Source organism: Nematolebias whitei, chromosome 13, assembly GCF_014905685.2.
Source record: "Nematolebias whitei isolate Nwh7 chromosome 13, NemWhi1, whole genome shotgun sequence".
Taxonomy (NCBI): domain Eukaryota; kingdom Metazoa; phylum Chordata; class Actinopteri; order Cyprinodontiformes; family Rivulidae; genus Nematolebias; species Nematolebias whitei.
Genome location: NC_056510.1, coordinates 18,871,545 through 18,884,374, shown reverse-complemented (window position 1 = coordinate 18,884,374; position 12,830 = coordinate 18,871,545). Strand labels below are relative to the sequence as shown.

The 12,830-nt window shown below is 42.0% G+C and overlaps 1 protein-coding gene and 1 pseudogene across 1 annotated transcript; one reads left to right on the top strand and one right to left on the bottom strand.

The window, feature by feature from the left end:
• Window positions 1-636: 636 nt before the first annotated feature.
• On the top strand, window positions 637-2,275 carry LOC119418855 (annotated as a pseudogene).
• Window positions 2,276-3,538: 1,263 nt separating this feature from the next.
• Window positions 3,539-10,389, bottom strand: LOC119419110 (polypeptide N-acetylgalactosaminyltransferase 5). The gene is made up of 10 exons (XM_037686412.1): window positions 9,191-10,389; window positions 8,955-9,121; window positions 8,466-8,585; window positions 7,186-7,321; window positions 6,959-7,078; window positions 6,749-6,866; window positions 6,318-6,647; window positions 4,778-4,858; window positions 4,269-4,421; window positions 3,539-4,133 (listed from the first exon to the last, which is right to left on the bottom strand). The coding sequence occupies exons 1-10, from the start codon at window positions 10,210-10,212 to the stop codon at window positions 3,999-4,001; spliced, it is 2,382 nt and encodes a 793-aa protein (XP_037542340.1). The 5' UTR covers window positions 10,213-10,389; the 3' UTR covers window positions 3,539-3,998.
• Window positions 10,390-12,830: the final 2,441 nt, after the last annotated feature.

Here is a 12,830-nt window from a genome sequence, read left to right as displayed (position 1 = left end):
GTCAGGAAGCTGAGTTAGTGTGTGCAGGGTGGCAGAAGTGGGAGAGGGGGCTGAGGGGGGGCAGGCAGAGAGTTCAGCATCCTCACGGCCTGATGGACGGAGCTGTTCCACAGTCTGCTGGTCCTGGAACTGAGGCTACGCAGTCTCCGCCCTAATGGCAGCAGGTTGAAGAAGCAGTGTAGCGGGTGGTCAAGATCTCCCACCCAGCAGAGGGCTTTACTTCTGAGGCGAGAGCTGTGGAGGTCCTGAAGGCAGGGGAGAGAGGTGCCAATGATCTTCTCAGCTGTCCTCACGATCCGCTGGAGGGATTTGCGGCAGGATGCTTTCAGAGATTAAAGTCGTATGTGCTTGAAAACTCAGGTCTGAGATTTTCCACAGCAAATCATCAGTTTCAGGCAGTAAAAATGTGTACAAAACCTAAAAGTGAATGTTAATCCAGACTCAGCTACAGAAAGAAGGCTGTTACCAAGTCGAGATAAAAACAACAAGTACAATTGCTGCATATGCCGCAACCAGCAACACAATGAGCCTTTGTTGGGCCTACAACAGAACCTCTGTTCTTCAATGAATCGACTAATAGTTTTAGATGGTACAACACTAGACAGCAAACGCTTGACTGAAATGTAGGGTGGACACAGAGCTGTGCGCTCTGAGAAGACAGGATCATATTTCTCAAATCCAACAAAAAAACCCTTAAAGCAGAGTTAAAGACCAGCTCCATGGAGGCAAATCAAACTGACCTGAACATCAGCATCGAAGGAGAAGCTGCACAAGCATCGCAGCTGCTGGAGATCATTAACGGGGACACACTCATCGCTCCTGAGAGGACGGAGGAGCTCGAGATGAGAGATGTTTGGTCGGTGGAGATGGGAGACGACTCGGTGTTCTACAGTGACGAAGAGCAAGCTCGTCAGGACAGAGAAGCTGTCTCGTTGTGCGCTTTTAGTGCCAACGAGTGCAAACGTCTTGTCAACAGCGTGGCCGATTACGAAGCTGAGAACAATCCAAGAGAAGAAATAACTTACAGAGAGGATGTCCTTTGGACTGAAGAAGCAAACACAAAGCTCCAGAATGAAGTAAGACATGTGCCCAACCGTGAAAAACCAACTTGTGAACAGTTTCTGCCACCAGACTTCACCGCTCTAAATATGCAAACACAATATGTGCAACATGAATCACCAGCTAAATGTAAGTATGCCTAAATGATTCAAAATCTTACTTCTAACCTACAAAGCCCTCAACAACCTAGCTCCATCTTATATTACTGATCATATTGTCCTATTTTTTCCCTAACAGAGCACTTCACTCTCAGACTGCAGGCTTACTTGCGGTTCCTAGAGTTTCCAAAAGCAGACTAGGAGGAAGATCTTTCAGTTATGAGGCTCCTCTCTGGTGGAACCAACTTCCAGTTTCTGTCCACGAGGCTGAAACATGGTCCAGTTTATGACTGGGCTTAAGATTTTTCTTTTTGATAAATCCTATAGTTAGGGTTGGATTGTTATGCTGCTATAGGTTTAGACTACTGGAGGACAAACTGAAGGGTTGTAATTAGTTTATTTCTATCTTAACACGTGATTCTCAACCTGCCATTGTGTATCTGTTCCTCTCAAACCCAGGCGGTCGAAGCAGACGGCCACTTGTCCCGAGTCTGTTTCTGCACTAGCATCTTCTTCATGAGGGAGTTTTTCCTTTCCACTGTCGCCTTCATGCTTACTCAAGATGAGAGTTCTGTGATGAAGTTAAACTCAAAGCAGTCTGCTTCTCTGAAAATTAATGTTATTAACTTATTTTTTTATGTGTATGAATGTTTCTGTACAGAGATGGCTTCTGTTGTGACTTGGTGCTATAGGAATAAATTGAATGTTCAGTAAAATAGATTAACAAAAAAATAACTTATTTTTGCTGTTCTTCTTAGCAAATCACCAAAAAGAAGGCGTGACGAAAGAAGCCAGATCACGCCCAGATCCATATAATGAAGAGAGTTATTCAAAGATGGAGAAAACAGACGCCCAAGGAGAGTTCTGATGCTCAACTCCAGAAATCGAACGACAAATAGTTGGAGACTGACCTGGAAGCCAAGTGCAATTTTCAAGTAAATCCCGAGCGTCCTCAAAACCCAAACTAAGAAACCAGACCTCAGCTGAATCTAATAAATCTGCCTGCAGCGCCTTCCACCACCTCTCCTCCTCTAAATACAGCAGCCGGTGTCGTACCAGGATCTAGAGGCAACACCCGGCAGAAGATAGAGTTTGAGATCATGTTAAAGAATCGGTGACGAGCTGCTTGTCAAACCCACGGTATATGAACAATGAACTTTAAATGAAGTGCACCTTGAAGAGCTTTTGTCGAAAGATAATAATGTGCCTGTTCTAGAAAGACTTTTGAACAGCTTCAGTCTGGAGAAACAAAGATCAGTTTTAATCAAAATCACGACGAGGCCTTTACCAAAATAAATTTCTGCCGCCTTAAAACAACTACAATCTCAAACATTTTAGAGCTTCATGTGAAAGTTTACAAACCTTTACTGTCAGTTTTGCATTTCATGGTTGTTTCAGCACGGTGGCGCAGTTGGTAGAGCTGTTGCCTCTCAGCAAGAAGATCGCCAGATCAAATCTGGCCGGGGGCCTTTCAGGGTGGAGTTTGCATGTTCTCTCCGTGCATGCGTGGGTTTTCTCCGGGTACTCCGGTTTCCTCCCACAGATGCATGTTAGGTTGATTGGCCTGGGTGTGACATTTGTCTTATGTGTCCCTGTGATGGACTTGCTGCAACCTGTCCACGGTGTACCCCGCCTCTCACAGCCATAGCTGGATATGGGCACCAGTGACCACGGCGATCCAAAAAGGAAGAAGCGGGTAAAACATAATGGATGACTGTTTCAGCAGAACAAAGTGCACTCCTGCCCCACGTTCCTACAAATGCTGTTTGTATTTGCAGATGATACCACACACATTAAATACCTGTGTAATGTGAAACTGACTGCAGTGAATACGTTCATAAAACAGATTTTACTTTTTCACTTTGGGTCGTTTAATCCAGCAGCAATCCACTTTGGTCTCTTACTGGTCATTAGCTCATCAATCTGGTCAGAATTTATATTTCTTCAAACTGAGGTTGCTCGAAGGCTTATTTACAACAGGGAAGACAAGTTCTTCACAAACTTTCCACAAAAGCCCATTTCAAATCATCTTTACCACTTCAGTTCACAGCCGTATTAGTTCTCAAATATATTTGACATTTCGATTGAAAGTATTTCATGCAACTTGCTGCGTATAAGTATTTATAAAAGCTAATTAAATATGTTTATTTCATAACATTAACATATTTTTGTGTAGTACCAGTATCTGTTATGTCAAGGCAGGTGAAGACGTGAAAATAAAATTCATCATTCCATTATGTTTTGTAAGCCATAAAACTACTAGTATTTTAAGCATTAAATACTTAATGTTAAAAATGACCTGTGTGCAGAGAGTAAAATAATAAAGAAATCAACACATTTAAACAGTTTTTATTTTTTTCTTGCATAAGATACCTCCCCATCAATCTGACTTTAAAAGTTTTGATAACTAAAACCAGAGCAGGCTTCTGGAGTGTTTTGAAACACTTCCCTCTAGTGTTCGACAAAAAAAAAAAAGATGCAATATTTTACAACGCGCCCCCCAAAAAAGCAGCATAAAGCACTTTACTCAATGAAAACATGGAAAAAATAAAAAAATAAGTCTCTCGTCATTCAGTCCCGGTAGAGGAAACTTGAGGCATTGTCAACAATAAAACTGAGATCCTCCCCCAACAGAAATAAATTTAAATCCCAGTTAAATTAAAACAATCTTAGGCATTGAGAAATTAGTTTTCCTCTTGCACATGATCCCACACCATGTGAACAACCTCACACATGTCCCTGCCACCAAAGCACTTTGGTTCCCCTCCTGTTGGGAGGCTGCGCTGTAAGGCACTGGGTGTTTGTAATAGTGCACGTTTAAAGCTCATTCCAGTCTCGTTACTAGACGGAGTAATGTGTGAACTGCCACTTCTGGAAAATGTTGTTGGGTTCACACGGGCTGAGACGAACGGTGACACCGCGAGGTTCAGCCTCCAGGCACATGTGGTTGCTAAACTCCGCAATGAGGTGCTCCGCCTTGACACACACACACACACAACAGGAAGCAGATCCATTAACATTTAGCTCCTCAACATGAATTTCACTGGATTTCATAAATTACAGAAATGTGAAAGCAAAACAAGGAAAGCAGAAGATCCAAAGGCGTCTTACTAGAGCTACGTTGGAGATTTTGTGCAACCAGCGGAGTTCACGTTTGGCGTTGTCACATGGCAGTAAAGCAAAGCCGTGCTCCTTGCTTTGTGGTTCAACACACAGGCCCTGCTGGCGAATGTGCCTCATCCAGGTGTAATTAAAGTGCTGATTCTGAAAGCCAGCGAACAGGAGACGTAATTATGCTGCAAATCATGAACACTACAGGAGACTCAAATGTTTCAGAGCTGTGGTTTGAATCCATAAAGAATCTCGTGTGAGCCTCAGTCTTGAGATCCACCCTCGTTTATCGTGGCTTAGAGCCAGACTGTGTTTGTACTGGCCTGAAAAGACGCCTGGATTCTCTTTTTGCTGCATAATTACTTCTGTCAGAAACACAAACTTGCAGATATTCCACTTTTTTTCACCCCAACAGAAAAAAAAACCCTTCCAAAAAATAAATACAGAACAATTGCACAGCATTTCCTGTTACCCATTTGCTGCAAAACATGAAATCAAACATATCTTACCTGTTTGTTTAGATTGCAAACTTCAAAGGACAATGAACCTTTCTGCAGTGCGAGACATTTTCTTAGGCCACGATTGAAGACCTTAAAACAATTAAAAAAAGGTTAATTTAAAAAGAGAGAGCAAGGTAAAACAACATTGCTGCAAAGGTATTTTGTTACTTCAATAAATGTTGGCAAAAGGCCGTGAAAGACTAAAGAGAAAGTTTTTATTTTAAAAAAAGTAATTAGCATTCTGGTGAAAAGCATTAAAATATTGTGTTTGAACTGCCAACTTAAAGAAGTGTAACAATATTTACAATGTGCACAATATTGTAGTGATTTTCAACGGATAAAAGAAGCTGTCTGCCATAACTCAGATATTTGTTCCTCAGACCAAAAGCAATGTGTTCAACATATTGGTACTTCCTCCAGTTATTTAACTGTCAACAATGGTGTACCACAAGGCTCAGTCTTAAGATGCACTGTCTTTACAATCTACATAAGTAATGCATGTCGGAACATTCCTGACGCATCCTTGCATTTATTTGCCAACAACACAGTTGTTTATTGTCGAGCTAAAGCAGTTGCTTAGGTTTTCCAGCTTTTACAGTCTGCATTCAACATCATCCAGTTAGATTTGTTCCGCCTCAAACTGGTGCTAAATGCTGATAAAACCAAAAGGGATGTTGTTTTCAAACAGAAAGCTGGTATCAACAGTCCTTCCTCCTATCTTATCTAAGAATGCTGTTCCTATTTAGTTTATCGATTCTTACAAATACTTGGGAATCTTGGTTGATGCACATCTCTCTTTTAAGCCTCATGTCAAAAACTTGATAAACTGAAATTAAAATTGAGTTTTTTTTTTCAGAAATAGATCTTGCTGAACTCTGAACACTAGGAAACACCTTGTACTGTAACTGCTACATTGACTACGGTGACATTATTTACATGAACGCTCCTGCAAGCACCCTGCAGATGTTGGATGCTGTCTATCATGTTGCGCTAAGATTCATAACTGGCTGTAACCATCGTACCCACCACTGCACCCTGTACTCGTTGGTAACTTCATGCAGGCTCTCACACTGGTACATTTTCATCTTTAAATCACTCCTTGGTCTGCTGCCTTCATACATCTCCTCCTACATGTCACGTCGTTAGTGCAGCTACAGCGTGCGCTCTCAAGGCATTAATACATGCAGCGTCCCCTCAGTGTGGACTGAATTTGGCAAAAGGGCCTTTTCTTACTCTGCTCCTTTAACCTGGAACACCTTGCAAAAAAATGTGAAGCTGTTGATTTTGACAATTAAGTTCAACGCAAAAATCAACGCAGACATGTTCCTGGTTTTAGTATTTTACCCCGTTTCATAATGTAGCTTGTTTTTATTTTGCTTTAGAACACTACTTTTATTTACTTTTCATTTTATTTGCATTTTATGGCTGTTTCTTGTTGTTTGTTCCTTATCTGTGGTTTTGTTTAAAACAGGTCTCTCTTGAAAACAAGTCCTCATGACTCAGTGAGACTAAGCTGTATAAAGGTTGAATGAATAACAAATCCACCTACCAGGCCCTCAGCTTTGACTAAAGGAGTACTGAAGTCTGGATACACGTTCTCCAGGTACCACTTGAAGCTCTTGCATTTGAGCCTCTTCCTCAGCTCAATCTGCTCGGTGAGGTTGCCAATATCCATGACCTTTTTGTCCAGCAGGTGGTGGTACCCGTGGCCATAGAAAATGTCTTTGTACTCATCCAGCCAAACTTCAGCCACCCTTGCCAGGTTACGCTCCACCGTCTTCTGCCTGTCTTTTGGGAATTTATAAGGATTCTGCCCTCGGAAAATGTGTCCAACCCGGGAGCAGGGGATAATCTCGATTTCCCCGCCACACATCCAGATCTGTTTAAATGGCAGCATGTTTGGTGCCATGTGGGAAATAAATAAATAAATCAGTCAAGTGTTTGGAAAGCTCTACCGAGTTACACACCCAAAAAATATACCTTAAATGAAATCTCCATGTTCTCTCCACCCCACACATCTAGACCTGGATCATAGGTACCAAGCTCAAAGAAGTACTTTTTATCAATTGAAAAAAGCCCCCCAGCCATTACTGGACACCTGTAAGATGAACAAAACAAGGACAATATAGGTCAAATGGGAGTAATGGTTATAAAGTAAGAAGCTGTGAAAGATGATGGTGTGAGCAGTACTTGATTGGATCTGAAATGGTCATGTTGTTCTTCTTAATAACATCCTCTGGTACTGAGCTCCAGCTAAACACCAAAGGCCATTTGAAGATACCTCTTTGGAAGTTGTCAACAAGCATATAACTGAAGATAGACAAAGAAAAAGGTTACAACATTATAATGACGTTTATTGGTTTTTGTTAATAGGTAATCGCTTTATTGTTACTTCACATGTGGTTTAATTCAGTCACCTCATGTCTTTGTCGCTGATGACTTCAATAACTGGACAAGGCACCTTCCTGCGATCCAAATACACCCTCTCTAGGAGTGGCTCCAGCCAGCCCACATTACATTCAATATGGGAGTCAAGAAAGGTAAGGACTTCACCTGCAGTGGAAGAAAGCAAACATACTGCTGCAGTTACTCTAATATTAACATAAAGTGATTTACACCAAAACTATAGTAACATAAAAACTAAAACACCCGAGTTCAGTGAGCAATGCATATAATGACTGATGTGATCAAGTCTGTCTGAATTCAACATCATTTTTGTTTTATGTCCGAATGTTTAATTGGATTTTACGCATTTTATTTTATCCAAGTTTCAGTACATTTGAGAAAACAAAGAATAGTTGTTCACATTTAGACATGAACTTTACACTAAGACTGAATACTTTGTAAAGATTAAATGCTCTTCACAGTTTGGCCCATCCTAAAAAGAAGTACCGTATTTGCTGCCGTACACGTCGCACCACCCTATAAGTCGCATGAGTCCAAATATGTCTAATAAAGTGGACAAAAACATAAATACGTTGCTTCGTTGTATACATCGCATCTATTATGCATTCCTGCTGATGTGTTGCGTTTGTAATGTGTCACTGCTGACCACCCGGATCGATTGGCTGCCAAATGGCGGCCGCTGGAGCATGCACGAGAGGAATTTAACAAGATTAACACTAAAAACAATTATTTGTTTGCTCGACATTATAGCAAAGGTGTGTCCCAGTTTAACTTTTCTTTTAAAAATGCACTTTAAAGGTCAAATCAGCTGCATTTCGCCTGGGCAGCGCGGCAAAATGCAGCTGATTTGACGTTTAGTCCAGGAGTTCCGGAGCGAGACAAACATGGCTTTGTATGGCAAACCAAGTGTCTCATTAATAACCACTTGCACCAATTAATCAGACACTTGACTTGCCATATTTCTTAAGAGCCCTCTAGCAGCTGAAAATGGTAGTGTTCAATATTTTCCATGTCAGAATGAATGAAATCGTCCAATCTCAACCAAACATTGGGTTATAAATATGGGGGGAAAAACACAAGTTGCTTCGCCGTATAAGACGCAGGGCATGCTAATGTATGCAAAAAGGTGTGACTTATACAGCGAAAAGTACGGTACAAAAAATGTTTTATCCATTATTTAGTCTATGTAATTTTACACGTTCACACTACCTCATGTTTGAAACCGTATGATTTACGTCGTACATTGTTTCAGGGAAACATTAGTCAACGAGAACTCCTAAACCATGCTTACCTTTGGCAACTGCAGCTCCTGCCAGCCTGGCCCGGATCAGGCCCTGGCGCTCCTTCAGACGAATGATCCGCACTTTGGGAAACTGCGACATGTACTTATCCAGTGGCTCCTTCAGATAGTCTGCCAGCGTAAAAACAAAACCCCGTGTTAAAAAATAAAAACACCCTACTATAATTTAACACTGAAGCAAAATTTGCACAATTTATCAGGAATAAAATGATAAAATACTGCTGATAACAACTTCGAACTTTTTTTTTTGGTACTTTACAGGAGCTAAAACAACCAAAAACAATTTTCTTTGGCAAAACACAAACTATTTGCTGACTTTCATCAATTTGAAGATTTGTTTATTTCATCGCACTGAATAATAAATGCCTTTGGGCTTTGGAGACAACTAAAACTGAGGGCATTTCCCTTGAACTAAAGTTCAACTACCTGAGACATTGAACAAGAACACCTTAACTCATAGCATTTAGCATGTTTTAATACCTTTAGTGCTGAAATCATCCACCAGGATGATCTCTTTGAGGAGGTGTGGTGGCGATCTGTTGAGCACACTGTGCACAGAGCGCAGGAGCGTGGACCACACCTCATCCACAAAACAGAAAATCACGCTGGTGGAAGGTAAGTCGTCGTGGACCAGATTCTGCGCACAGCTTGAAACAAAACAAAAACAATTCAGGCGTTCAGTCAGTGTGAGAAGTAACGCACAACGCAGGACTCACCTTTCAGGCCTGGTGTCGGGAATGGCCCGGTCCACTGGGATCTGGTCACTAAGGTAGACGTTAAAATGGCCTTCATCCCACCTCTTCTTCACCACTGCATCGTCGCTCTTGGGAAGAAGCACCGCCTGGCCAAACTGGCCAACTGCTTTAGGATCTCTGGGAGCTTGAGTCATGTCCAGGTGGAGCACTTTGTGGACGCCTGCTGTTCTGCCAGCGGTGGAGTTGATCCTAGTGTTTTCTTTTGCTCTGAGGTGGACTATCGGCTTCAGACGCTCCTTCTTTACGTTTACATTAGTCCTCTCAGACATCCCGACCCGTTTCGCCTCCATGTTTTCCTCTTTTCTGTTTACATTCTTGTTGGGATTTTGATGAGCGATTGTTTGAGCAGGGTGTGCCTCTTCTACATGAAGCTGGCTCGCTTTTGTTTGATTCTTGGCAGACGCTCCCTTAACCTTCTGATCAGCCTTTGAGTCTATTCCGTCAACGGGATTTTGTGCAAAACGTGCGGTTTTAATCAAAAGGTTTTGGTTTATCTGAACACCTGGTGGACGATGGGTTTTATGAACCACTGCTTCGCTTAGATCCAGGTTCACCGCTTCTTTTTTAGGACGGACGTCCTGCTTTGTAGGGTTATCTCCATTATTACGAGAGTTGGCGTGGACACTTTTATTGATGACTTGTTTCTGGTTAGAGTTCACCTCATGCTCTTTGCCTCCACGTCTGTAAGCTTGAGCTAGTTTGTTTGATTTTTGTTTTCTCCAAGCATGGGTCACAGCCTGCTCCACCTTCTGCACTGGGTGCTTGAACCCCTCCATCACCAGCTGGGTGACCCTGGACTGCTGCTTGATCATCATCTCCTTCTCTCGGATCACTCGCTCCTTCAGCAGCTGGCTGTTCACGTCGCTTATGGACATGCGCAGAGCAGCCATGTCAAACAGGAGCCAGATGACGGAGGCGACAAACACGAAGGCGAGGACCCTCCCACTCCCCCTCAGGTATCTCCTAACGTTCACCATTTTCATGTTGACAAAGAAAAACTAAACCTACACGCGTCAAAACTTTACACTGAAAGGAGCATTTCAACGTTGCCGCCAAACTTTTCTCGTCCTAGAAGAAGTTAGCTGCCTGCGTGGCATGCTAGCAGCATTTCATGCTAGCCGTAGTTGTCAGTTTAACACCCAGCACCTAAAGGAGAGACAATATTCATACCGTCCCGCTCGGATCACGTCCAGCCGTCCGGAACCATCATGTCGGCGTCAAGGAATTCAACAAAGTCGTTAACAGAAGCTCACGTGAAGCGGCGACAGCGACGTGTTTCCAAACTGCTGTTGAACAGAATCACAGCGACAGACTTTTACTTTGTCGGTAATCTCATTGGACGGAGGGAAGCGAACAGGATACTGTGGAACAACCGGAAGAGCGAAGAAGCAAACCGGAAGCAGCGTGTCGCACCTTCAATATAAAGCGAAGCGTCTCGTTGACGCAGAGGGCAACAAAAACACAACGTGTGGTAAATAAGAAAAAAAAAAACAAAGTATAATACAATACTTGATTTAAATGTTCAAAACATAAAAAAACGAGAGTACATAATTTATTGAAAATATAGATAAAATAAATTATACACATACTGTATATGATTGAAATATTGAGAACAAAAAAAAATCAAGATAAACATAATTATCAGCCTCAACCTGGAGAAGGATAATTAACATTTACTCATCCTCAGTCTGTCTGCGACAGGCTGTAATTCAATTCAAGGTGGTGCACTAGATGCACTGGTCCAAAGACAGGTTGTCCAAGATCAAAGCCAACCTGGACCCTGCATGTAACCATTGTAAACAAACTCCAGCTACCCTCCTGCATACATTCTGGACCCGTCCCAAACTGCAGACCTTTTGACAATCTATGTTTGACACTTTCTCTGAGAGATGTGGAAAAACTGTACACTCATCACCATTCATCTCACTGTTTGGGGTGGTCCCTGTGGATATGTCCTTCAGCAAGTATGAGAAGGATGCGATTGCTTTTGTCTCTCTCCTGGCCAGAAGACTTGTTATGTGCAATTGACAGGACCCACAACCTTAGCATATGTAGATTGGATAGGAGAGGTGATGTATCAAATCCATCCATCCATCCATCCATTAGCTTTACCTGCTTATTCCATTTTGGGTCACGGGGTCGCTGGTGCCCATGTCCAGCAATCACTGTGCGAGGGGCGGGGTACACCCTGGACGGGTCGCAAGTCCATCACAGGGCCACATAGAGACAAACGAGACAAACAACCATTCAACTGTCTCACTCACACCTAGGGACAATTTAGAGTTATCAATCAGACTAACATGCATGTTTTTGGTCTGTGGGAGGAAACCGGAGTACCCGGAGAAAACCCACGCATGCACGGAGAGAACATGCAAACTCCACCCAGAAAGGCCCCTGGACTGGGGTTTGAACCAAGGACCTGCTCGCTGAGAGGCAGCAGCTCTACCAGTTGCCCATGTATCAAATCCATCTAGAAAAAATAAGATATCCTGAAGGGTTCCGTTAAAAGATTTTGGGATATGTGGCAGCCTTTTATGTTGTATGTGGAAAACTTGTCAATGCCTGTGTAATTAATTTTATATATGTGTGACTGTTCCGGTGTGGGAGGATTTTTTATTTTATGTTGTTTGTGTTTTATATGTTAAAAATGAAAAATTAATAAAAATACTTTGGTAAAAAAATGTAATTTGGAAAATAGCAAAATGTCTAATTGAGGTTGTTGTTTTTTTTGCACATAATGTTCATCAAATGTTCATTTAACTTTTTCACTTTGTCTGTGTTTAATACATTTTTATTTCTTCTGGCCTTCAGAAACTTGTTTCCAAAAAAGCTTGTTTTAATAAATAATTTACAAAAATGCAAAACACACATTTCTAACATAATTTTTAGTATACAAACAAAATATTTTGTAAAGGACAATATTGCTTTTCAAAAACTGTACCCTTTTTACCAGCAATGTCTCAAAAATATTTGGCACAAGGGAATCTTGCCTTTTGGGTTAATTAGTAACAAGAAGATCTAAGAGCATCTTGTGCTCCAGCATCAACGTGTGGCATGCCTTCTGCTGCAGAAAGAAAAGCTTCACAGAGAGTGGTGAAGGCTGCACAGAAGTCTGTTGGAGTCAGTCTCCCCACCATCACAGACATTTACACCTCTAGATGCAGGAAGAGAGCCACCTGCATCATGAAGTACCTCACTCACCCAGCACACACACTTTTTGACCTGCTCCCCTCAGGAAGGAGGTTAAGGAGCATTAAATGCAGAACCACTAGACTGAGGAACAGCTTTTACCCTGAGGATGTTAGGCTCATGAATAACCAAGATTATCACTGTGAAAAATCCCATCACGTTGCTGCTGATCTGTTTCACGTTGCTGCTGATCTGTTTCACGCTGCTGCTGATCTGTTTCACGTTGCTGCTGATCTGTTTCACGTTGCTGCTGATCTGTTTCACGTTGCTGTGTTCATTCGTGCTCATCTGCTCACACAGACTCATGTTCATGCTGCTGTTCGACATAATGTTTTTATGCTATTAGTGCTTAGTGTATTATTTAGTTGATGCTTTACTTAGTTCATATCTTAGATCTTATTACTGTTTTTTA